Genomic DNA, 27,745 nt, shown 5'->3' with positions numbered 1-27,745 from the left:
TATTAAAATAAACGAATAAAAGAGTAGTTAACAATTAATTTTACAGTACAGAACTAAATAATTGAGTGTAGCATGATATACTACGTTTTGAATTTTTGTAAATACCATAATAAAGTCAAAAGATATAACATTTTGTTGTATTTTGTGTTGAAGAGGGTTTACTGCGTCATTGTGAATCCAATCAAACCATATCATCCACTGACGATTTTGTCATATAGCTGTCTGATGGCGTCTCTTTTTTTTGCCGGCAGAAACATTTTTGTGCCAGCAGGCTTTATCGAGATTCGGGCATCATGGCGATAGATATAAAAAAGATTCCATTTACAAAGGAGGTACAGTGTTGCGCCGTAAAGATGATCTATCTGAAGATGATGGAGGAAACTGTGCTACCTTGGATACAGTAAATTTCTTAAAATTGACCTTAGAGCTGAAAACGAGATTTAGCAACTTATCATGTCTCAGACAAGTCGCTGAAGTGTCTGTGCGAGTACTGCTATGTACTCCAGCAGTCCAGATCTTAATCTGATTGATTATTATGTCTGAAGGTACGTTGAATCTAAAACAAATCGAATGTCACCTTTCATGAAAGATCTCTGATAGTATGCATCAAGAAGACAATGACCAACGTACCTAGGCACTACCTCGTCAATGCCTGCTCCTCTGTATGGGCCCGATCCAGGCTGTGATTGATGCCGGAGGTGAATACATATAATATCCTCTCTTTCAACATTCATCATGCGTACACTTCAAACCAATTTTCTAGAAAACTGGCCAAAATATAGCCTCCGTTACATTAAGGATTTTTGAAAAAAATGAGCAGGTTTGATTTTAATACCCTGCATAATTAATGAAGTTGTAGATACGTGGAAGTCTATTGACGTCATTTTTTACCTTTTTTTCCACTTGAGATTTAGATCCTTCATCTCTTATAATATTTATACACCTACAGTACTTAGTGTATACTTTGTATTAAGATGCATCTTTTGTTAGTAATTTTTCGGAAATAAACCCTTCCAACGATATCTGTGGTCAGTTATTAATTTTTGTTAAAAAAGTGAAAGGTTACAATTTTTGTAAAAAAAAGGATGGTTAAGATTAAAATTTGTATTACAAGAATGTGAGGAAGATCAATTTATGCAGAGGTTTGCATATCGACATTTTAGAAATGTTAAAAACAAAGTAGTCACCCTTTTTTTTATTCTTGTACACATAAAATAAAATAATGACTCATACGGGAAAAGGACAAATAACGTGTTTAATCCAGGTATATGGAGTTCCATATATAAATGTTCCTATAGTTTGGTCTTCTTCTTTAGTTATTATAAGTTTAGCATAATTTTTCTAAAAAAATACTGATCTCAATCTTTGGGTACATTAATAACCCTTGGTTTTATATATTTTTCTTCGGCATTACCGCTAGTACTATAAGTTGGTACAAAGAATATTTGAGGATTACTGCTGGAAATTGCCTTATAAATCAAAAGTTTCTTCCGTATATATATCATAATGAAAACTTCAGTTCTAGAATTCCCATGCATGGCCAGAGAGCAATTAAATAGTCAAATAACCCTAGTTTCCAGAGAAGACCCCTACTCATACTAATAATATTTCAAAATTACTCGTGTCTAAAGATTTTAAAGTCTTATTGTCTTGAGTGACGACGTGGGTCCATATGTTATTTTGAATCTATTTTAAGGTCAATTTGTGCCGATTAAATCGATCCAATATAATTATTATATTCTTACCTAAACACTCTTAATTAAATGGGTTACCACATCTATCATGCGTGTACACGTATATTTGTATATACAGCTTTTGATCTATCTACCATAAATTAATAACAAATGGGCATTTGTTAAGATTGATGATTCAAAACACAAAAGCTGAGGAGAAATAAAATTATTGAATATTTATCTCACTCAACGAAGCCTCTTTTGGTCTCAATAACGGTATCGATTCGGGGCCTGAACTGCACACAGACCCTGGAAACTTGAATTTAATCTAAATTCTTACATTCCATGACGATAGAGTCGATCAAAGACTTCTTAGTGGCGTAAGGACCTCTGTTGACCTTTTACTCAAATATATGTTAGGGAATTTAGGAGGCCAAATATACTTTACATCTAGTCGTAGCAATGTTCATGGAACCAATCTTGAGTCGTTTTGGAGACGCTGCAAAGATCAGTGTCCTTCACAACGCTTCTTCTCAATCCCTGTCATCCTTGTGACCTCAGCATTACTAATTAATATCCAGATCGTTGTTCACCAAAACCATAACAACAGCACACCTGCCTTCTAACTATGAACATTTTATAGGTTTGTAATCTTCTGTTGTTGACTCCATGGCAATGTTTTGGTTACTAAGTGAAACGTGTAAATGTATATTTCATCACAAAAAACAAACATTACGCAATTTTGTTATCATATATGCCAGAAAAATCCAGAAATCTCAAAAGCTGGATTTTTGTTGTTACATACTGTATATATATATAGATAGATATTAACTCTTGTTAGTTGACTAAAATAAGTCTCCTAGAGAGAAACAACTTCCCATATCTTGTATTTTAATATATATACACTTATACGTCGACACGCACGATGCATCAGGTAACCTGACTTTAGACGTATTATATTTTAATTTTATGTGATCGATCTCCTTGTAAAAGTTTTTATAAAATTATAACCCACTTTTGGAGATGAAATAATACTCATAATTTAATTAGTATGTATATACAGGAATAAAAAAATATAATTGAGTTAAAACAAACAAATAATTGTTTTCTTTATATTGCATACTATGTTTAACCCTGTATTGATATTCTAAAATGGTAGATTTATATTTTTAATGCGTGTACAACCTTTTTAAAACTATAAATATTTGTAGATCCATATTTCTCAGGATAATATTCCAATAAGATATGAGTAAATTCTTTGATACATTTTAAAAAAATCCTTTATATTTAATGAAAAAATGACATTTTGTCAAAAACCATATTGACGAAATCCATTTGCCAAATGGATATTTTGCTGAACAACCAAATTGCCAAGAAAATAATAATATATATTTGATGATGATTCATACTGTAATAGTGTATCATTATCTACTAGACAATGACAAACACATCTTGATAATTATAGACTCAGAGACGACCTCAGTATAGAGGATTGCCGATCAGGACTTGATCAGGTGCATAAGAGCTCCAAAAATTTTGATTCATTCGCATTGTATGGGGACTCAATCAGTGATTGATTGAGTCCTTTTCTTCTTTAAACTTTTTTTACCTTTCCAATTTATTGATTTATTTTGTGGCTGTCATGGTTTTTGTTACAACGGCTTTAATAATGGTTTGAGTCAATTGTTGAAGCATCCTCAGAATGAATTAATTCAATTATTAATTAATCAACGCTCAACATCATTGAAATTCGTGAGGAATAATTAAACACTTTAAAATGGGATTAAAATTAATGGGAATCATAATTACATTGTATTGCAGTATGGATCATAATCAAATATATTTTAACATGATATGATGACGGACGAGTATGTAATTTAGTCTTTAGAGCGCTCACTAACAGAAATACTAATACGACTACATTGTTATTTATTTGATCAAAAATAAGCATATGATATTCATCAGGTTGTACTATAGTCAATGCACTCTGTATACACGTTCGATCCTATATAGAAACGCCTGCAATATTTCATAATACAAATAACTTTTTATTTCTTATATCAAAATATGTTTATGATATAAACCAGGGAGCACTATATACAATGCACCATGTTACTATCTTTCAAACATTCATACCCACATACATATAAACTTTGCTTTAATAATAAGATTATTTTATGATACATTTGATAAAATTACCCCAAAAGTAAGCGGAATGCCTCATTTAGAGAAAAATGTTAAAACCACGACGATCTTTTAAAGAATGACGAATAAGAAAAAAGAACGACAGCACTAAACATTTTTTCTTTTACAATCTCAAAACTCTAATTTGTCTTTAGTAAATATATCCTGCTACCCACATAAGCAAAAAAATATATAATAATAAAGAAGTGAGATCTTACCTAAACTTAGAACATCACAGTCCATATTTACAGAATCTCCTATTTTTGAGCGATAAGTTTGAGAGGGAGTCATAAAGTACGTTTTTCCAATAACCTCTCCTGTAAAAACATAAATAAAATATTGTATTTGTTCTTATAATATATTTAAGTAAAAAGAATAATAGAAATAAATGTAAATATTTGAAAAACATTAACTAAGAATTGATTCAAATGAAATATAATAAGTATATGGATAGGTTCATTATAAATATTGGTTTCTTAACGTAAAAATACAAAAATCGAAGCTATTAAATAAAAACAAAATCTATGTATACTCATAAAATCGAACTAAAGGCTCATATTCAGTGCCACTTGCTTAATTATACCAAGTTTTAGAATGAGTCCGAAAGGAACCCATGGGCACCGGGACATTTCTTTATGAAAAAAAAAAAAAAACGAATAATGAAAAGTTGCATGTGGTTTATTGTTGTCGCGATACCAATATTTTTTCGTATTGGTTCCGGTACCAATATAGATATCGGTATTTGGATACTTTTTCGATTAAAAATATATAGCAACTAGAATGGACACTCGATAGAGTGCAAAACCTCCTCCTAAAATTAAATTGAGTTAAGTAACTCAATTTGTTACAAAGTTATGGTCAATTATGCATTTTTTACGTTTTGTGCTACCTTAACCTCTCATAATCTAATGCCCTCTTAGTGTGATTATATATAGTATTCGTACCAAGTTTATAGTTAAGTTTCATGTTTTGTGACTTATACCCTAATCCTGGGGACTAATAAACAAACTAACAAAGAGGGGAAAAATATTCGTTGGCGGAAGTAAAAATGTCGGTAAAGACAATTAACCTGCATTTACGGGAACGTTGCATGATTTTTGTTTGGTGTAGAGGCAAGCTCATAAATTTGATGATTTTTTTTTATCACCCAATATTTATTCCTGTTTTTTTATAAAACTATTCTTTTTTTTACATATACCAATTTTGTTTGTAGTGTGGATCTGAAATTTATGGGGTTATGTTGTCGTTGGGTCAATTTTTTATTTACGTAGTGGAGCTGCAAGTTCCGGCTTCAATACTATATGTCCTTCCCCCCTATACCAATGTGATACCAGTTTATCGCTCATCGCTAATATTATTTCTTTTTTATTTATAGTGTCTTTAATTGTTTAGATGAAGTTGCACTGATTAAGTTTAAGTAATCATTCTAGTATTACAATAACCCCATCGCACCTATAAATTGTCTTATAAGCCCAGTTATGTAACAAACTTCTATATTTCCTTCTCAAGGACCGACTAGGAATCAAAGCTATACACATCATTGAGCAAAAGAGGAAAATTTCTCTCAAGCACGTCAATTCTTATAAAACATTTCCTTTCACTTATGACTTGGTTCAGATACATCGAAATAACAAAGTTCAATAAATTAGGCCATGTCAATCTGTGACAATTATTAATTTTATTTTTCAGTGGTACTTGCTTTTTGCTTGATTAATTAAATATTTTATTGTGTGATTAATATAATTCATATTCCAATTTTTGGTATGGGATGACATGTCCTCGAAATGTTATTTATTGACTAAGCCATTTCATTTAACTTTTTTAAATCCCAGAGCATATTAATGAAATAACCAAGAATATGGCGTCTATCATCTTTATGATGGAAAACACAGATATGTTACATAAATTATACAGGGTATACGAGGAGCTAGAGCCTATATTTGACTTATGATACTTTATTTTTAATATGATCTTTGAAATATAATTTTAAGAAAAACCATTTCACGAAATATTCATAAATCAACTCAATTAAATATATATCATAATATCGTATCCCCCAAAATATCGAAAAGTGTAAGCTGACGGTTTGTCTACACTTGACCTTTAGAAGTGTCGTAAAATTTTATTGGTTTACGTCAAACTACATAATTATGATTGTGAACGATTTCCTACTATTAAATGAAGAACAGTCTTAGACCAAGCTATAAACTGAGTGGCGAATCAAAGAACATTTGACCAGTATTTGTACAAATTTGTGGTCTTTGAGGCACTTTTATATATCCCCAATTACCCTATAATTAATTTTTTAACATGTCAAATCTGCAAAGGTAAGAAAAATGGCATAAGTCATGAAGAAAAATGATAAAGTCAAGTAATCTATGTACAAAGTACCATTAAAAATAACATCTTGTATGGAAAAAAGATTACAATAAATGAAGGAATCTACTCAGGCTAAAGATTCGTTTCATTAAGTTGTATAAACGTGGATGTAAAAAATATATTCTCAAGTCTTTTGTCCCTTTTGGTATTAGATATCACAACATCAGAAATTTATATTAGAAGAGAGAAAGCAATTGAATTTTTATACTAAATTAATTATAAAACTTCTCAAATGAAAAGAAAATCCTAACTTTTTTAATTATATATGATAGAAACCCGTTCTTTTCAAATGTTCTTCAAATGGTTTTCTTTAATATGTGAAATAAGTGTGACAAGAGTGGCTTCTATCAGTCTCAGTAGAAGTTGTCTTTGACTCCTACACCTAACTACTATACAATTTTTGACCTTTTGGAAGGAAAGGTTGAGAGGTGAAATAAAGACTGCTACTATATACATTAGGGTAATCACAATTCCACTCACAAACACCACTCACAAATAAGGAAATTTTATGTGAAGTTGAAGAATATTTGTATTATTTTTGAAAATAAATAAAAAATTTCCTAGTTCCTGTAAAGTAAAGTTTTGTGTAAATCTGTAATTTTCAAATATATACTTATATATGAGTATACATTTTATTTTATAGATTCTTAAATAAATATTAGAAATAAATGATGTTGACTTACAAAAATTATACCATTTAATTTTATTTTTCCTATCAACTTCAAATTTAAACTTCCTTCTGTTTTTGATATTTGAATTACCTTTTTCATATGTTTAACAGTCATGTTCCACTTGATATGAGTTGAGCTAATGAGATGTTCTGTTATAATGACAATAGGACTAGCATAGTTCATATCAATACTTGAAATCGTCTCGCCATCCAGGATTTTTGCTTATGTTAGCATCATCTTCTGTAACTTGGTTATAATCTTATCGAAGTAACTCATAGTTCATAAAATAGACTTTGAATAAATGAGTTTCTCAATTCAGGTCTGGTGGATGGGTCGTGAATAAGAAAATTCAAGGTATATTTCAAAAGGTTATCAAGAGTGTTGTGTTGACAGCCAATTAAATCATCATCATCTAGTGTTACTCAGGAACTATCTAATGCAATTATATGCAATTCCACACTTTTAGCTTATGTAATAAATTTTTGGAAGCCACTGGAGAACACTTCAGTTTGAGAGGAAATAATACATCAAATTTGAAAGTACAGGTGCTTGACCTATGAGATCTGAGGCTGATATAGGAAAGGTTTTTTGGTACGAGAAAAGTGGTGGATCAATCAATTTCAGTCAAAAACACCCACTCAAATGAAATAAATAGACATTGATATGGACGCTCGAGAAATTTACTGTAACACAATTTCGTTTAAAAAATATCACTTTTTTCGTCATTTCCTTTGAACTTATGTAATATTACGAGCCTGTACGCGGAAAATATTCCAATATTTTTTCATTAATATATTAATGTGTATATTATTTTAAATATTCGCATTTGGTAAAGTTTAACGTTTTTATATTATGTGAAAGCTTGGGGATTTCAGATTTTGGTGATTTTTTGAAGAGGTCTCCAATGACATATTCGTTTTATTGTTTTGGTTGAGTCAATTCCGTCTTCTTCAAAATATTGAATAATAGTTATAAAATTGGAAAGAATTGGCTAACTACCAATTTATTTTGGGTCTTTTTTCTCTTTCTTTTTTGTTCTAAAGGGAGTAAGATATAAAAAAAGTATCAACCTATAGTATCTTTCTAATAAGAATGGATGATATCATTACAAATTTTTAATCAAAATGATAATATTTCAACAACCATTATCTTGTAAGAGCAAATAGCATTGCATAAATTATTCCATGCCATTATTCTATTACATACTATAAATATTTTATCATAGAGCTTTGACATAAAAAAAAATATCGTTAAATTTGCATCTTTTACAGCAGTTTTAAAGAAAGTAATAAGGATATTAGATTCAACATTTTTTTCGACTTAACAAAGTACAAATATAGCCATGCTACATTCATACTTTATGAGTTTTCCACGTGAAAATATTTGCAGTATGTTATAAAAGTATTAGTTTAATGTAAATATACAAAATACCAGCCTTTTTTAGTTAAATATCGATTATTTATCATGTAAGCAATTTTTAAATAGTGAAATTTTCACTGACATCAAAAATTATATAAGAAAAAGACGTCGTGTTGAATACATATTAATTATTCATATAACTTTAAACAAAAATGATAAACTTACGTGAAAAAACCTCCACAATAGATTTCTTTGCAATGTTTTAAAAGTAGAAGGAATTAACTTTTGCAAAGTTTTTCAATGGATGCCAAAGAATAACAGCAATATTTGAATGAAATTTTAACTAATATGGTTTATATAAACTAAATCGTCTACAAGAGTATTATGGACTTTCTGTAACCTTTGTAATATAATAACTTTACTTAATTATTGAACAGTATTATCTTCATGACAGTATTTTCATTGAGGCATTACACGGCGATGAATTCAACAACTGGGAAAAGGCTATATTTTGACCCTAAATTTGATTCTTGATGGACTTTGATCAAGAAAGTTTTGAATAATCTGAGAAAAGCATCTGGTCTTTACAAATTAAATAAATTCTAAGCACTGTCGATACATGAAAAAAAAAAATCAAATAATCACATGTAAATACATACAATTAGAAGATTGTTTGTAACGTAGTTTTTGGATCGGTCTAAAATACTCTCAGTTCAGTCCTGATTAATTTTTAGTCATAGAACCGATGTTTATCAGTTTCTTAGTACTATATAATTTCAGCTATTTATGTCTTATCAAGAGTTGTGATCATAAATCATCATTTATAACAGGGATATCGATAAATAATGAAGCCTTTAATTAATTTTGCGTCTATCTAACCATACAATACTCTAGTATTATATGATCTAACTATTATTCATTCTTTTCTTCAGCTGTAGCAAAAATTTTAGGACCAACTAATTGGTCATAGGACTTTGAACGGTAAGAAAAGAATGGACCAAATATAAAAATAGATCAGGAATTTAGTCCTAAGATCGATCATAATAATGACAACAGATTTGTAAAAAAAAACAAAAAAACTGTTTCTTTAACAACGATAAAAAATAAATTACCCACGACCTAATGCTAGAATTTACAACTCTATTAATATCTAATTTGATAGTTACACTAGTTAGATGTAAATGTTTTATGATATAATAAATTATTTTTAAATATTTGTCGTTCCTCTTATTGCTTTCAAGCATAGGTGTAGGAGGAAATGATTTTACCGTAGTTGCAACAAATGCAAGATATTTTTTTTCTAAAATTATTATCTGGAGCGGATGCTTGGAAACCATCAGTGCTGCTAAAGGAAGCTAAATTAAGAGAGCTAAGAAACAAATGTATTTAAAGCAATAATTTTGTTGTAATTCTATTGCTAATTTATAATTTGTTGAATTTTAAAATTCAAAGTATTTAGATTTTAATGGCCACTCGGTAAATGTATAAGATATGTATATTTAAAATTGATTGCATCATGTATAAACGCTTTATAACCTTATAATAATTATTTGCAAACATAAGGCAGCTGCAATTAAAATAAGATTTTCCTTTTGTTCTGCAGCATTTTATTTTTAGCAAAAACAATAAAGAATTAAAATATTTTGTATGCATGACTAAGTTTATATTAAGATAGTTAAAAGTGTACTTTTCATGTGTAATAAACTTATTCAGTCATAATAATTGCAAGATTCCAACTTATTTATTGTTTTTGAACATTCTATTAATTTAAAATATGACTTCTAATATTATGGAAACTTGGTTCTCAAAACAAAACAGGCATAATAATTCAACATACTTAATAATGTATGCATGCATTATGTCCTAATACTAACGATACTTTATACATAGAATGAATAGAAGATAAACTATTTAGAAACTGAGAAAAAACAACTTTCAACTATTTATCATAATAAAATTATTTATTTATTACATTTAAGTGTCCTTGAAACTTTAGTAATATAAAGTAGTATTCCTTCACGTAAGACAATTGATCCAAAAGTGTTCATTTAAATATTTCTAAACTCAATATAATGTTAAAAATGATGATCCTACATGTAGTATGTAGTGTTGTCTCGATCCTGATTTATGGCTGAAGACGTCAGTCCCGTCTAGTTCTGTCTCGATCTGTTTCAGTTCAGTCCTGCATATAAGTTCTCAAACTTGTCAAGTTTGGTCCTTGGGACGTCACCCCACTTTAATTCATAGTTTTTAATCAGTTCTAGTACTGACAGTCCGAAGGACCGACGGTCTAAAGACAAGTCCTTAGACTGAACTGGAAGGAATAAAGGTAAAAGCGCCTAATAGGCTATTATAAAAATTGTAAATGCATCGACGCTTGTAATATTTTATAGACGTATATTGGCTACAATGTATTTGATCATTCTTCCTCTCAAATTATATTATAGACAACTTTTATTTATTGAGTCTATACTCGTGTTGGTATCGGTCTGGAAATCCTAGATCGGTCAGAGTTCGATAAAAGAGCTTGGTCTTGACCGGTCTCATAGAAATTTTTGGTGTAGATCAGTCTAAAGGGAAAATTTGGTATTGATCGGTCCAAAGGAATAAATTTGTCTTCAAAAAATCGGTCTAGATCGATACTACAGCTAAATTGTTTATAACATGGCATCATATGTATTTTCAAATACAATGCCATCATACGAAGTTTATACAGATATAGCTAAACTGAGTCTTAAAACTAGTCTATACCATGTTCAGTCTTCCTCTCACATTCTACTAACCTTCTACAAAACGACCATTCTACCATCGGGCATTAACAAAACTCTTCCCTTGAAGTTGTATGCTTTACTCAATTATTCAAAATTTTGCTTGGTCTGATCACAAATAAATGGTAAGTACTCTTAAATTGGGGAAGGGGGAGGGGGCAGAAAATATTTTTTAATTTTTTATATAAGTTACAAAATGATGTAATTTTTGTAAAAAATAGTGAATTTCAAACTCCATGGTCACTCATTTCTGACGGCCATTCAAAAAAAAAAAGGCAAATGAAAAATAACCAATTAATAAGGTCCATAGTTTTAACTTTACAAATAAGTATAGTTATTCTATCAATTTCTAAGGTAATAAAAAAATGTCGTTTATCCTTATAAAAAATCTTGTATTTGATACGTATACACATAATCAAAAGTTTTTGGAGGGAAAAGTTTGTTAAGTAAATATTTACACATACATTAATTTATTTCCATTCTGAGGTATATCAAACTAGTAGGCTACGTATTTTTAAGAAAAGTTTGAAGTAATAGTTAACGGAATACATCCTTAAAATAACCAACTTACATTAAAAACTTCAGGCTATATGTTTGATATTGTATTGAAATATCTACATTATCAAGAAAAATATGGCTATTTTGGAAAATGTAGATAGAACAATATATTTTCAACTTTTCACGGTATTTCATGCCATAAAATCCAATTATAAATGTGAATAAATAAATAAACTAGTTCTACATATGTATTTTGATTAACTTAAATATTTATTGTTGGATTTTTGAGTTAGAAAGTTGTAAAACTATTAATAATATATAAAGATTTCAATGTTACATCTATGTAAACAAGATATAGGTAGAGATTAGTGCTGAAAGTCGCCAAGTCGTCATCTATCGATGAATATTAATATTAAACTGTGTGTAAAGTATTGAGTCATTCCTTGTGCTTTAGATGGATTCGAAGCATTCTAATATATGGATTCTCATCCCCCCATCCTTCACCTACCTAAGAGTTCATATTTTTTCCATTTAGAGGATATTCAATCCAGACAACTTCTGATCCTTCTAGGGATCTCGCCACTTTGTGCTCACTCCGTAGATAATATCTCCTTTATTGGAAGGATCTTTCATTGTGGAGATTCTGGTATTGGACCTCGTCAATAATTGTCTCTATGATCAAGCATATATATATTCCTTCAACTAATTCGTCATATACTTGAAAAATAAAAACCAAAAGTTCCACGAAAAGGCAGAATAATGGAATGAAATACCTACTGAGAAACAGAGAAAGTTCTCATCCTTCATCCAAGCCTCATACATTTGAAATTCTTTAGTCCATTCCTCCGCATTAGAATTTTGTTGTCAACCATTTTATAAAGCTAACCTTCTGATATCCAGATATTCTTGCATTCTGGTGTCAAGAAACCTAAATTCAGTGCTTATGACTAAATTCCCTTACCTCCAGTAACAATTAGTACGTTTTAGGGAATTTGGTTATACGCAATAAATTACAGGGATGACGATCCTTCATTCTACTCTGAGTCTAACAATGGATTACACTTGTAACTACAAAACAACTCACTCGTCTTTCGCGTACGTGTGAATATTTGATACTTATTATTCTCTCCTCAAGAATAATGATGATAGGTTTGGTAAATAAAAATATATACTCAGGTAGCAACTACAAAAAACCGGGACCTCTTCGATTATAATCTATTTACATCTATGATCATGATTCTCCCTCCAAAATTATATAACAGAGATTATATGTTAACAAGGATATTATTTATTAAGTCATGGAATTTTAGATACACGGGTGTCTGTCGACGTCATTTTTCCCCACTTGAATCATAGATCTTTCTTCTTATCACTACTTTATGCTTTTATAGTTCTCAGTGAATAATTTGAATATAAATTTTTTCTTTGTAATTTTTTGAAAATAGAAATAAAAAACGTTATCCATGATAAGTAATCAAGTTTTTATTTTTCAGTTTTAAAAATTAAAATTATTGTCAAAAATAATTGTTAAGATTAAAATTTGTAATTTAAAAGAAATGTGGAGAAGACCCAACATAGCCAAAATTTGTAGTTTTACATTTTTTAAATGCTAAGCTGAATATATAATGATGTATTTTATTCTTAATTGAATAAATAAATAATTTTTGTTTGTCTTGAAACTTTGACCAAAATATGCAATCTAAAGATGCCATGGTAGAACGAAAAAAATAATATAGGCTATGATTGTCTTACACCAATACAACTTTTCTGCATTAGCAGTAATCGAAATTCGAAAAAAGCTCAAAAATAAACGGACTTCATACGGATGTTTTAGTAAAATATCATAGTTATAATTTATACATTTCTTCAGAAACCAATCTATTTGGGTATTCACTTTTACTGCATCAAAATACATTTTGCAAATAAGTAGTGTTAAAAGGATGGTGCATTCTTCAATATGCAGTAATGAAAGTATAGCTAAAAGGAAACATAACGCTCTACCCTTCAATAATATTAATAATAAATCTGTTCCCATTTTGAATCTTGCAAATTCAACATTAAGTATTTGAACATATTGGAATTTATTGCTGGAATGAACATCATTTTCAAATATTGAATAATTACTGTGTAACCTCACTGTTGAACTGAATCATGGAAGGACTAGAACAAATATATGTACGTAATATTGTCAACTATTCAACCACCACTTAAGTGTACAAAAGATTCATTTCCATAAAAACTACTTAGAGGTCAACCATCACTGATTTTTTTATAGTATTAATATCAACATATTTCAGAATTATGAACATTCCGCATTGGTATCATAAAAGAGATCCAGAAAAAAAAAAATACAATGCTGATTTAGAAAAATAACTTTTTCAATTTTAACTATATAGTATTTGTATTGACCTAAAATTGGATTTAAAATCAATTTGTCCTACATCATATCTCAATAAAAAACGGAAAAGTCCTTTTTAATTCAAATTTTAATGTATCCATGGAATTGACGTAGCTCAATGGACAACGCACTCGGGGGAAATTTTTCTCTTGAACTCAATGTGCTTAGGTTCGCGTCCCCCTCGTTTTTAGAGAAAGCAATATACTTCATGCATATCCATTTCACATTAGATTCCTAGGTAAGATGGATTACATGTAATACTACAATGTTAACTTATACTTAATTAGTGCAACTCTATCTGACCAATTAAAGGAACATTTAAAAAAATCCATACTCATCAAGACATCCTTTCAATTTAAGATACAGTAAAGTACTTTAGTTTACCAACTGAATACGTTCAGTAAAAATACCATAATTTTTTTTTTAAATACACATTAGGGGAGACAAATGAACAAAAATTGTTTGCTTTTATTCTAAATTAAGGCTACATTACAGTATTTATCCTTCTTATGAATACTGGATGTTACTATTTATGGATAGTCGATATATATTAATAATGACGTCATTGTACATAATTTGCTCCATGCATGACCATTACTTCCAATTTAAACACATTCTGAAGATTAAGGACATGACTTCAATGCTTTGGGACCAATACATCTCTATTAGTTACACTCATGATTGAATTATAGTCACAAATTTGTCATGACTATGTTTGAAGGTCGTAAGTTTTTTGCTATGTAAAAATATAAGGAACCAAAAGTTAATTTGTTAATCATGAAAATTTGAAGAATGTTTGAGAAAAGAGCAGCTTAGTTGTCCTGATGTTTCATTAACTTAGCTGTGGATAGCTGTGGTATGAAGGAAATAAACACAAGGCCCACTCCGTATCAAGCAAGAATATAGGCAGGAATTACTCTGTTTTCAATTTTTTATTATACTTGAAGTCCAACAAAGACTTACGCTCATAAATCCCCAACACATCCTTAGTGATACTTTTCGTTTATCATGAGTAAAAACGTAATTACTCAATACTTTGATGTTTGTCCAGTATAAGTAGAACACTTTTGGAATATACAAAATACTGCTCAGATTGAGAACAAGAAAAAGTTGTAAACTAAACAATCCTAGGGATTTAGAACCCTAATTATAGCTATGCTCTTTGGAGAAGACTCCATGGCCGGTACCAAATAGTTATTCCTTCATTTTTATTTCAAAACAAACGAGTTCACTTATTAATAGAGATAGGAACTGGAGACTTACTACTCTACTTTTACTTGTTTGCATATTTTACACAGATCGATTTGATCTCATAATCAAAGACTGGCAATTAAACTGGGACTCAGTAGCTAATACTGGCGACTCGACAAAGGGCTTGAAATTTATTTTATAATGAATTCAAGATACCCTTTGTCAATATGGATATTATATTATAATTTTTGATTTGAAATGCAGATGAAGAAATCTGAGGACACGAATTGGTCTCGATAAAATACTCAAGGACTTGGACTTGTCCACAAATAATTCAGACTCTACTTGGAATTATTGGATAAGGACTTTTCCCTCACTTTGCTGACTAAACATACACCATAAACTCCGCAAAAGAAAAAAATTGTTCGTCAAATTATTTATAACATTTGATTACTTTACCTAAAGTATTTATAGAGTATTCACCTGTTTTTTACTTTTCAAAGTACCTTGTTGTTTTGTCATGAAAGTGTAATTATGATTTATATCGTGTATTTTAAATAAATACCTTTAGGCATAGAATGTAATACATACATATGCCTTCGAAACGTTCAAATATTTTCATATACTTAATATGTTTTGTCGCATTATGATGAATGAGTGGTGTTACTTCAATTTTGTTGCTGAATCAAACTTTAATTTTTACTCTGGAAGGGACGTTATTATAAACTTTTAATTTTAGATTAGGAAAGACAACATAGGTAGCTATCCTTTCTAGGAACAAAATCCTGCGAGTACACCCTCTCTCCAAAAATAGTTAATAAATAACACCCTGGCAGCAATTCAAGAGTGGTAATCACATTTATTTTATTAGGGTGGCCCTTAAAAATCAATGTTTTACTTTTACTCATCTCGCTCTCCCTTTTGTTACCTTTATACTTTATAAATATTATTCGCAAAATATGTTTGCCCTTAATTAATATTTATTGCTGGACTATGCTTTTTTTTCTATTAACATAAAGTTACAATAAAACTTTATTTATAAGAATCAATAAAGTTTTTATGTATTGTTGAACACTTTAAAAGTACATTTGGACATATTTTTGAGAACACATTTAGGTTAAGCTGGGCTGTTGTAGGAAGCGGTCATGTGTTGATATGACATGACAGCTTAAATTTTTCATATTACAAATTTCTTTTTACGCAAAAAATGATGTTCTTCTACCCTTTGTTCTGAAATTAATATATTGAAGAAAAAAAACCACTGCATGCCTTTATGAATCTTGTAATTTCCTACCTTTCACTAAACGTTCAGTGTAATCATGTATTTAGATACACAATAATATCTGTTTGAAATGCAATTTTGTTCTGTTTGCATTTCAAAATGGTTTGTTCATTTATTAAAAGTCATTATAACCTTTAAGTCATTGGTTGTTATGTGAATGAAATACTTGGGGATAAGTGTACTTGGGTTGACAAGCTCGTTGCCACTTCCTTTATCTTCATAATTTGGAGAACCAGATTGTTAAAGACTCAAACCAAATCCAATACGAGGTTGTATCTGTTTTTTGGCATAAGGCTGTAAGACCTTTACGAAAAATAATAGCTAAACTTCATTCTATGTATGGAAATATATGCCAAAACACAAATCCCGAACAACTCAGGAGACTAGAAAATGATCATCTCGTCATATAGGTAGAAATTTTATTTAGGCTCTTTCATTGGTACTGACAGAATTGAAACATACATATATAACGTGTACAAAATAAAAGAGACAAATATAAATAGCAGAGCAAGATAGGAATCTTGTTCTGAGTTATTCCTCAAGCTCTGTTCAAAAAACCGACTACGAAAGTGTGTTTTACTGTACAGAAATGAGTCATCTTACACAAGAGGAAAGCTGTATTGAAAAACCAAGTTCCATATCCAAGAGAGCTCTAGACCTTACAACAGTATTAGACCGGATAAAGATGACATCTTTGAGCGCCAAAAACTCCGTTATAGTACTGAAGAAGTACAAGCATTTGCATTTTTGCAATGCCTTAGAGACTAGAATCTCAATAATCAGATTGTGGATTTATGATTTGATACAGCTTCCTCAAATACTGACAGTCATTCTGGTAAACCACCATAAACTACTCTATCCCTGTTACTATTTATTGAATATCTGTACTCGTAAAGTAGTTTTTGTACTTCAATACTCAATTACAGTTTTAGCCAAACGATTAAAAGCTAGGGGCAACCTCTGAATGTCACTCAAATGTTACAATTGTTGGCACGGAGATAATTAAAATAAAAAGATTGATTTTGTAAGTTCAAAATAAGACTCACCCTACTGTACAGGTACGTCTATATACTATTTTGAAACGGACCAATCGACAGTTTATTTATAAAATTTTGCATCTTTAACTCACAAACACTCTCTCCTTCAAAATGAACAGGTTGTAGGATTTAAAATATGTTAAAATGTCGTTATAAATTAAATTTTGGATGTATGAAAATTACTATAGTGGCATATTCTTTCCGCCAAACAAGAAATATTTTAAATCACAAGAGCTCTTTATTTTGAAAAGGAGAATTGTTGAAGTTTGAGAATTATAATATGCAAAATTCTGTGAAATAAATTGCGTGGACAAGTGTGATAGAAGTGGTATCGTACATATAATCTTATCTAGTTTATAAGTCCTGCTTCTTTCATCAAAAGTCCATAAAAAATTCAAATTTTTAAGATTTTGGTTCCATTTATCTTAATGGACAGATGTTCATTAAGAAATTAAAAATTGGTCTCAATATTACAATTAATAATTAAATCTTTATATACAAGTTCTTTTATAAGTTCTGTTAATAAAAGGAGGAATAAAACATACGATAAAAATATTTATTGAGTCCATACTAAATATTAAACGAAACTTAAAGGTTGTTTTGAGACCTTTTCTGGTGGATTTGGGTGCTCCTATTTGAAACTTTACTATTCTAAGTCAAATACTTGGAACTGTTTTCATTGATGATGTCTAAGAACTGCAATGTGAGACCTGAGAATATGAGATTGATTGGAAATGCGTAGGACTGAGTCGTTTTTCCAAAAAAAAAGACACAATATCTTGTTGGAGCTACTCATTTTTAGGTCTATTTTTTTAATCTCAGGGGAATGGTGTACTCAATCAAATTTGTCTTGAGGGATTCTTTATATTCGGAGGTTTTGTCCTAAAAACCCTTATTTCACTATAAATATAAATATTCAAAATATTTATAGTGAAATATGTATTTAAAAAAATCTTGTTTCTGCAATATTAAAGAAATTTTTATATCATATATTTTTTTATGCAAATCCTCATTCAATGGATCAAGATTCGTGGCTGCTAAGGGGATGGATCCCTTTAGGGAGATAATATTTTTATGGTGAGTTCTGCAGGCACTTGCTTCCAACATTCCCTTACGATAGTAATCTCATGGATTTAAATACGGGGAGTTTGGAAACCATACATCAGGTGGCCAAAAGTGATGTTCGCTGGGGAATATGTGGTGTTAGAGTGTATGTAAGGCCTGTCAGCAGTCACAGTCCTCATCCTGGGTACAACAACCGTTTCTAGGACGTCCATGTAAAGTGACATATTTATCATTTATTGCACCATGGTATGTTATTCAATTCTACGAAGTTTCAGGTGAACACTGCCCTTCTTCTCCAACTATGAATGACGTTATTTTAGGCCTTACTCCCTCCCCCTAATTGACCATTGACCAAGTGGTTTTTAAATGTCCCCCTTTCTTAACTTTGATTCCAGATTTCCTTTTGTGTTGAGACATACATTACATTCCAAACTTCAACAAAACATATCGTATATATTATTTAAAAAAATCAAATCATTAGATCTCCTATGTACACAAAGAGAAATGCATAAAAGACACTGTATAATGCCTAATCACTCTATGAAAGGATTTACCTACAAAAAAGTTACTGTTTGTCTTGTACCTTTTATGTACATTGTACGAGTATATAATCATATATGTGCAATTAATGATTATATAAAATGTATATATCATATTGAAGCAATATATTTAACAACTAATGCTCTTTAATCTTTATTAAATACATTTTTCGATTAATGTATGTTCTCTAGACTCACGTGCTTAGGCGCCTTTCATAATGAAAATTTGCATAACAACTAAGTAATTGATTACACAAGGAAAAAATAAATATTTTAACTTTTATATCCTATTCTAGAGGTATTTGACATGCTGATCACGAATCTGTAATTAGTCAACAAATTTCTAAAAGGGGGCATGCATAAACCATTTGGTTCTTTTTTCTCATAATTTTTACCCTCCCACCCCGCTATGGACTAATTTGTTTATTTTCTTTATCGTAATAGCTCCCCCCCCCCTAAAAAGGTAAAAGTTTTCTTAAGACCTTTTGTAAGAACTTCATTTGATGGCGTTTTTGGAGGAACAAATAATGTGTTCAATTTTTTAAATGAACTTTTAAAAAAAAATCATTTTCTCAAATGTTTGTACCCTGTTCCCTATGCGATCATTTATTTCATTTTACAGCCTACGGAGTTTTAAGTTGATCCTCTCTCATCCGCAACGAGAATAGATGTGGTTAAAGGCTGGATTCTTCCTCCCTTATAAGGGGAAAAGTCATTTGTTAATGTCCTCAAACAGTACTATATTTTTCAGAGTTGGCTAATTCAGAGATATATATAAGGACACTCCCGACTTTTATATATAAAAATAGTCTATTTTTGGAGAGATTTGAATTTCAAAACATATATTGGCTTTTACAACACTTTTAAAAATTATCATTAGTTCTTGATAAGGCAATAAGGTCTATTTTCATTGGGAGTTTTGGTAATAAAAGGGGGAAAAAATGGTTTCTGTTTCACAAGATCTATAATCCGGCTCGTAAAATATCTAGGTGGTTGATTGGATTTAAAAAGGATTGTTCCGCGTAGTGAAGTCTTTTATTGATGAAGAGAGTACAATGATAGGATTTCATACTTTTTCTAAGGGCCAAAATACTATTCCGGATCCAAAAAGCGGATAAGAAGTGTTGGGGTTCTCCAACTCCAATATATATTGCACTAGAAACTGTTTTTAGTAAATTAATAAGATAAATCTTTTCCAACGACCTTGCTGTCAAACACCCTTCCACTCTTGTTCAGAAAAGAATGAAGAGACTGGACCTAGAAAGAGACATGAAAAGAGTAGACCTATTAGTGATCTTGAAAAATCCCTTCAGCGATTCTCACCAGAAGTGGCTTAGGTACAGCCTGGTATAATCCTCACTAATAACCAGAAATGTTCAAAAATCTACTATAAAAGAGGGTCTGTAATAATTTTGCAGTTGTCACCTTACTCAAGGAGAGTGTTTTTTGACCGGGTTACCAAGAAAAAAATCATTTATTTGTTTTCAATATTTTAAACTGATTGATTCAATCGTTGGCGAGTTTGCTCCAAAGAACTAAACCGTGAAACCTCCATATTTATGGAGACGGTTTTTGTTAATATAGAAATTATATTTGTGGTCCGTCAATACAAAGGTAAGTTGGAATTATTTTGATCAAATTGAGTGTGGACTTTTTGTATTCTTTGACAAATTTTCATCAATTTCTGTAAACAAATCATTCATATTAACCCTGTAAATTGCACTTAAAGTAGAACAATTTTATCGTCACAAAAAAAAACCAAAAATGATTTGATTTCAAAGCCCATATAAAGGATAATATAAGTACTTTATATCAAATAAAGGTTCTAAACTATTATATATGCTAAGAACATAAAGTGCGTTTCAAATATTTTGTATGCAAAGTAGAAAGAAGTATTTTCTTTCAATTGCAATATTAGGTTATTCCGAGTGTTTTTCGCTAGATGTCTCACAATGCATAAAAAACCCGAAAGTATTCTTAAAGGTTAAGCGACACTTTAAAAAAGTTCAATTATGTATAGTTTTGTGGTTGGGGGAGCCAGTTGTGTGTTACAACGTTCCGAAATAGAATTAAAAAAAAGAGAAACATTCGAAACATTCTTCAGTATCACCATGACCAAGGCAAAAAGGCGGAGCAGGGGTCCAAAAAACTATACTCTTTATGGACCCAATACAGTATTGAATGCAACAGAAAAGCGGTGGTTTCAACAAAAAAGTGAGTAATACCATATACGAGAACAAATGCTGAAAGAGATCGCGGTCAAAGTACGGTGAAGCGGGGCAAACGAACGTCAAGCATGGATTAACAGCCAAAAAGGTTATAGTTTGTGTTTTGTGGGATTGAAAAGGAATCATCCACTATGAGCTGCTCCCATTGCACTCATTTTGGACTTATATTGTCAATAACTGACCAAATTGACGATCAGAAACGACCAGCATGGGTCAATACAAAGGGTGTTGTATTCCATGAAGACAACACCAGGCCACACACATCTTTAACGACGCGCCAAAAGCTCTCACAGCTTGGATGCGAGGTTTTATCGCCCCCACTGTATAGTTCAGACCTGGAAACAAGCGATTTTTACTTTTTTTTTAGCATTTCCAAAATTTTCTTGAAGGTAAAAACTGGCCTCAAGAGAGGCTTGTGAAAATGAGCTGCTCAAGTTTTTTTATCAATAAAAACGAACACTTCTTTAATCGCAGAATTATGAATTGTCTCCAAAATGCACAAAAGTTATCCAACAAAATGATGCATATTTGATGTAAATCGGATAATCGTAACTATGTTAATTTTATTGTCAAAATTAAGCAAAATAACCTGAAAACTTTTTACTTCACTTATTAGTAATAGGTACAAAATTCTATAATTTTTTTAAATACTTTATTTTGGAAAGTTTAGCCAAATTCCATAATGTTTTAACTATCCTTAAGCAGAATTTCATGAAGCAAATATTAACAAGCTATGCGACATTAACCTTCGAAAAATTATGGTTAGAAATAAGATAACCATTCAATTGTACATATATTATAATATTTAGGATGGAATAGTAGATAGTAAGTATTTTTATTAATAATTTTTGTAACGGGAAGCTTATAAACAAAATAGATAAAATTCTACTATCTGATAACTGTGTTCATTTTTAATACCATACTTCTAACACTAGTTTGGAAAATTTGACAATATATCAAAGCGTTTCAATTATTTTATAATGACAAAGTTTAATGTAGATGAAATCAACCATTTGTTCGCCACATTACGATATTAATTCCTGGTTATAATTTTAATTATACACATTTAATCGTCCATATCCAAACACATAAAAATGAATTTATTAAAATTGTATTTATCAATTACTATATAAATCCCTACCGAATCCTTAATTTAAAATGGTATATTATTATATGTTACTATATTATTGATATTACTTTATACTAGCATAATTATAAAAAGTATTATTATATATTTATTTATGTATCAATTAACTAAAACATTGCATGACAATTTTCTGTAGTAATAAAATTCGGCATTTCGGAAAAATTCCGTCTTTGCAAGTGAATCAAACGCATAACTGTAGACAGGAGACCTATTATAAAGATGATCATTACAACAATAAGAATGTCAAGGAGTTTTTTTATATGTATTTTTTATTTAAATGTTGTTGTTTTTTTGTTTTTTTTTTAAATATAGCATGACGCTTAAGGTTAGGGATTGTCCTTTAAATAAGAATTGAGTAACATTATAAGAAGCAAAATAATTTTTTATGTGTATCAGAGATGTCTTTATTAGATATTTTTCTTCATCCAATAGTTTATGTTGTGGAAATAACGTTGGTCTTTGTTCTTCCTGAGCATCCTTTTTTGTGATACGATTGTTGAAGATATTAATATTTACTTAAGTGTATCTATTTTAATTGGTACAAGGAATATTTGTCGCTGTTGGTTCATACATTGCATAAATCGTAAAAGTGTTAAACGTATGTTGCATTACAAGGTCTGAAGATGGCAATTTCTATACATAATAGTACTCTTTGAGGTTATTGTTTCAGTGTAGAAAATGGTAACTGATGTATTTATAGGATGATGCATTATTGCTAACCATGATATTTATTTTATCATATATATATATATATACATAAAAGTCTGTTAAAACATGACATTCCTGAAGTTGAACTAGGGCATTATAGGACATATAAATGTCTTTTTGTCCTTCAATTGCAATTGAAATCTTCATGAGAGAACAATACAATTTTGTATTTTTATTTACATGTATTTTACTTTTGCCTTATTTTTTACATTAAATATTTATTTCAAATGTTATGACTAATATATGGTTAAACATTTAGGTATTGATATATATATGTATATACTTTTTTTTCATAAGAAAAGACTACGTTACTAAAGACTTATAATATGGTTTTTACTGACTCCTTTGAATTACTATATCCATATCTATCAATTAATCTCTAGATGTGAAGTCTTATAGTTATTCATCCTTAGACCAATAAACAATTTTGAAATTAACCAAAAATATAAAGTTGTTTGAAAAACTTTTGAATTATTAAAGTGAATTACTATGTATTTATTTCAGCCTCAACAAAATGCTCTCGTATGGCATAGTAATTTAATTTTTTTATTTAATTAAAATTATTTTTTTGGTTGTATTAAATATTACATGTAGGAAATTACATCAATTGGGGTAAAAATTACAAGGCCTGTCTTCTAACCCTACAAATGAATTTATTAAAAATTTGTATCTCTACAATAAACAATATATCATTAATGTAAAATATTGATAAAAATAAAATAAACAATGCTTCATTAATTTCATTTAATAATAATGTTTTATCTTTGCATATCAAAAAAAATATTACATATTTCATCGGAGTTATCTTTGATTCAATATTAAATTATATATATTAAATTTTTAAATTGAATATTTTTTCACTTTTATAACTTTTTTAAATATTCTGCTATGTATATAAAATTTTTATAAATGAACACAAAAAGAATCTTTAATGATGTGTATCAAAATTCAGTTTGGATTCCATATTTTGTAATATTTGAAGAATTATCGTCAATTTCCATCAACAAATAGTTCATATCAACACATTGAATGCACCACAAACCGCACTTAAATTAGCACAAATTTGATTGTCATAATAAATGATTGAGCAAACAATAACACACAATTTTAGTGACTGCAACTCCCTGAAATATATAATACAAGAAATTAGACAGTGTGGAATCCAAATTTGGTAGGAAACCATCAAACCACGAACACTTGTATTGTTTTGAAGAGCTAGCGATCTCGAGAGAGTGGCATCGAAGGTTATTACTAGATTGCAATGTTTACAATCTTCAGCACGATACCATAATATTTATCCGAGGATGAGTTTTGTTTTAGCTGCTCTAAACGAGTTTATGTTGACAAAGCTAGCCGAGAGGAGAGGAAGATAATTATCTTATAATTATCATATGTATTGAAAACAATCACCATTGTGATCAAGAGCTCTTACAAACTGCGTCATAATACCGAGTTTGAATTGCAATGGTGGAAGGATGATGTTTTTTCGATCAACTAGTGGTTCCTTAATGACATTCTTCTCTTCAGGTACCAACATATGCCTTGATGGTCATTCCATTATAACCCAGTGATCCTTGTCAGCTCTACTGTCACAGTAGCAAAGGAAACAAGGGTATTTTGTGTAACCTCCTTGTTGACCCAAAAGGAAGTTCACCGTTTTTAAATCCGCACAGACTAACCACTGGTGATCGAGGTATTTCAATCGTTCGTGTACTATTTTGATGTTTCCAATCTCCTCCTTCATGGAGACTGAGTGTCCAATAGGAATGCATCCATATATGTTGCCATTGTGAAGTAAAACACACTTTAAACTTCTTTTTGAGCTATCAATAAAGAGTCTCCACTCACTTGAATGATGCGCAGATAATTCCATAGCGACAAAAAGCCCTTCAATGTCACTGCAGTATACATAGTGATGGTCGGAATCAAAGAACTTCCTCAGTTCTGCATCTCTGTTACGATAAAATGTGACACTTGTGCCCTGATCAATCATATTTCGCTCTTACAGTCTGGAAGTCAACAACTCAGCAGATTGTTTAGGTAAATTCAAATCTCGAATCAGGTCATTCAAATCAGGTTGACTATACAGAAAAGGCTGACCAAACAATGAACCCAATGGTGTGTAATTTGCATCTGTATCTTCTTCATCATCATCATCGACTGAAGTATGTGCTTCATCATCAATATCTGCTAACTTGGTGAAAAAAGATACAATTATTTCGTCCAAATGAGGAACTGACCGTATTGCAGAGGAGATGCTAGGGTATGTCATGTATCGCTTGCTCTTTTTATTGAATCCTTTAACATTTACAAGGCAGAAGTAGCAATCATCTAGGTCGTTTGTTGGTTCTCTCCAAATCATTGGCACACCAAATTTGAGCTCAGCATTTTTTTCTTGAGACCAAAATCTCAGAGTTTCGAGACAAGTCATGCATACGATGTGAGGTGCCCATTTTTTGTTTTGGTCTCCAAGCGGTACTTTAAAATAAGCAAGGTACACACTCTTAACGAAGTGAGTTATGTTCTGTCTTTGAGGTGATAAAGTGAAGCATCCACAGATACAGTAGAATATATCTGGGTCGCTACAGCACTTTCTTCTCCATGAGGATGTAGACATGGCTAGCTTATACACATATACAGATCTGTTCGGATTTCGTAACAGCTATGATGGTGATTTAAAAAATATTTAACATATAATCTCCAACGTTTACTAAATCCAAATGAGACCAACACAAGAAATAATATCCAATGAGAGTTTTACTGCTATAGATTGGATTAAATAAAGGATATATTGATTGCTAAAGGAAGAACTGGCACACATCGAGATATATATTAAAGCACGTTAAGTACTCGAGTCAAAGAGAGAGAAAGATACATACATAACAGGAACACGTGGTATCATTATAGGTTTTTTTATGTAAACATCTACGAATATTAAATATCAGATATCACAAAAACTTGATGTGATGTGGCAAATCTATGCATATATTCAGAATTAGCAGCCCAAATTCTATAAGAATCCGTTGTCAATGTCTATGCAAGAAAAAAAAATCAAATTTTGTTGACCAGTGTAATAATTAAAATTTATTAATTTTATTTTCTTCGTCTTAATAATTGGAAATTGTGTTTTTTATTATTTTGAATGGAATAAAAATTACTATGTGTTAGTAGAAATTAGTTAAAGATCCTCTCTTACTGGTATAATTTATTTATCAGATCTCTGGATTTATCAGTTTTTCTTTTTTTGATTTTATCCTTGTGCTGTTGACTTAATTTTAATTCAACATGCAAGTGTCGTTTCATCGTTAAATTGCATGTAATAATTTTCCCATTGTTTTATAAATGTATGGTTTAAGGTAAGTAAACAAATGATTAGGATGTCGACATATTTAATTTCAAAGGGGCCATATCAGGGCGAATATAAGTATGTTAAATCAAATAAAGGTTCTAAGTTAGATATGAAAGTCTTAAGTAACTTAACTTATCCCACAAATTTAAATAGAAGTCCTATAATTTACTTAAATATGAAATATTGGCATGTATATATATATATAAGAAATAAAACAATATATTAGGATTTTCTCCTTTTCTTTATTTTTATTAAAGATTTTTGTATGCTGACGCACCACATATTTTCTTTTTCATGCATCGTTTTTATACATAAAAGGACAGATAAACAAAGCGCCATCTACAATAACTAACCATATCATACAATTATAGATGTAGAAAAGAGTAAGTCGGAACTTCTGTCGAAAAATTCAAATTACTCCATTGTTATTGAATAAATATTGTAAATATTTGCATCACTGAAATCAGGAGAAAAATCTACATTAAATTAACTTGATGATCACCTTCAAATCTAAATGCTTTGGAATCCTGTAACATACCTATTAAATATAATTTAATCTCTTGAGTATCTTAACTCATCCCATAAAGAATCCCTGAATTTGAATACAAAGTTCGTAACTGACCCAAATATATCTTTGAAATATTGGGCAGCCTGCAGTCGTTGTTTGACAACGGACTTTGAGCGCCTGCTATAGCTGCACATGCACTGGTAGGACGTTGTTTTGGCGGCTAGGCAGAAGTGTTTGATGTTAGTTTTAAAAAAAAGGTATCGATGAACAAAGTATTTATCCACAATTGTGAAAAAGGCAGAGTATCCTTGTTGATATCCACCCGGACAAGACAATGATGAGATTGCAAACTTCTTTGACCTGAACAGATTGTTTGTTGAAAGAGTAAAAAAAACTAGAAGAGTCTGAATGGGACTTCGACTCTGCTTCATGACACACTGCAAATAAATCCTGTTTGTGATAAATAGTTTTTTCACTTTGTTGGACACTGTGTTTGCCCTCCAAGCTGACACGACCTCAACCCCATGGACTTTTTGGTTTGGGGCGCAGTTGTGGGACACACCAATCGATCCTCCTGCAAAACAAAATCTGAGCTGATGTTCAGGATCAGGGAGGAATGATTGAATCTGCCAAAGGGGACTGCTTCTATTTTCCAGGTCTATTCGAGGCCTTTATTCACGCAGAATGCAATTAAATATATTGAGCAATAATTAACCTCTTTTATTTAGCTTTTGGATTAAAATCGGATAAGTATTGTTGTA

General features: G+C 30.4%; 1 protein-coding gene across 2 annotated transcripts in view; it reads right to left on the bottom strand.

Moving 5' to 3' along the window:
• LOC121132625 (neuronal growth regulator 1) overlaps positions 1-27,745 on the bottom strand; it is a 374,771-nt gene that overhangs the window by 92,995 nt on the left and 254,031 nt on the right. For both annotated transcript variants that reach the window (XM_040728061.2, XM_071886703.1), the window contains exon 2: positions 4,076-4,174. In XM_040728061.2, the coding sequence (XP_040583995.1) occupies positions 4,076-4,148 (73 nt within the window). In that variant the 5' untranslated portion in view covers positions 4,149-4,174. The remainder of the gene's footprint in view (positions 1-4,075; positions 4,175-27,745) is intronic.

The sequence above is a fragment of the Lepeophtheirus salmonis genome, chromosome 2 (assembly GCF_016086655.4).
Source record: "Lepeophtheirus salmonis chromosome 2, UVic_Lsal_1.4, whole genome shotgun sequence".
Lineage (NCBI taxonomy): Eukaryota > Metazoa > Arthropoda > Copepoda > Siphonostomatoida > Caligidae > Lepeophtheirus > Lepeophtheirus salmonis.
This window is presented reverse-complemented; position numbering and strand designations above follow the sequence as displayed.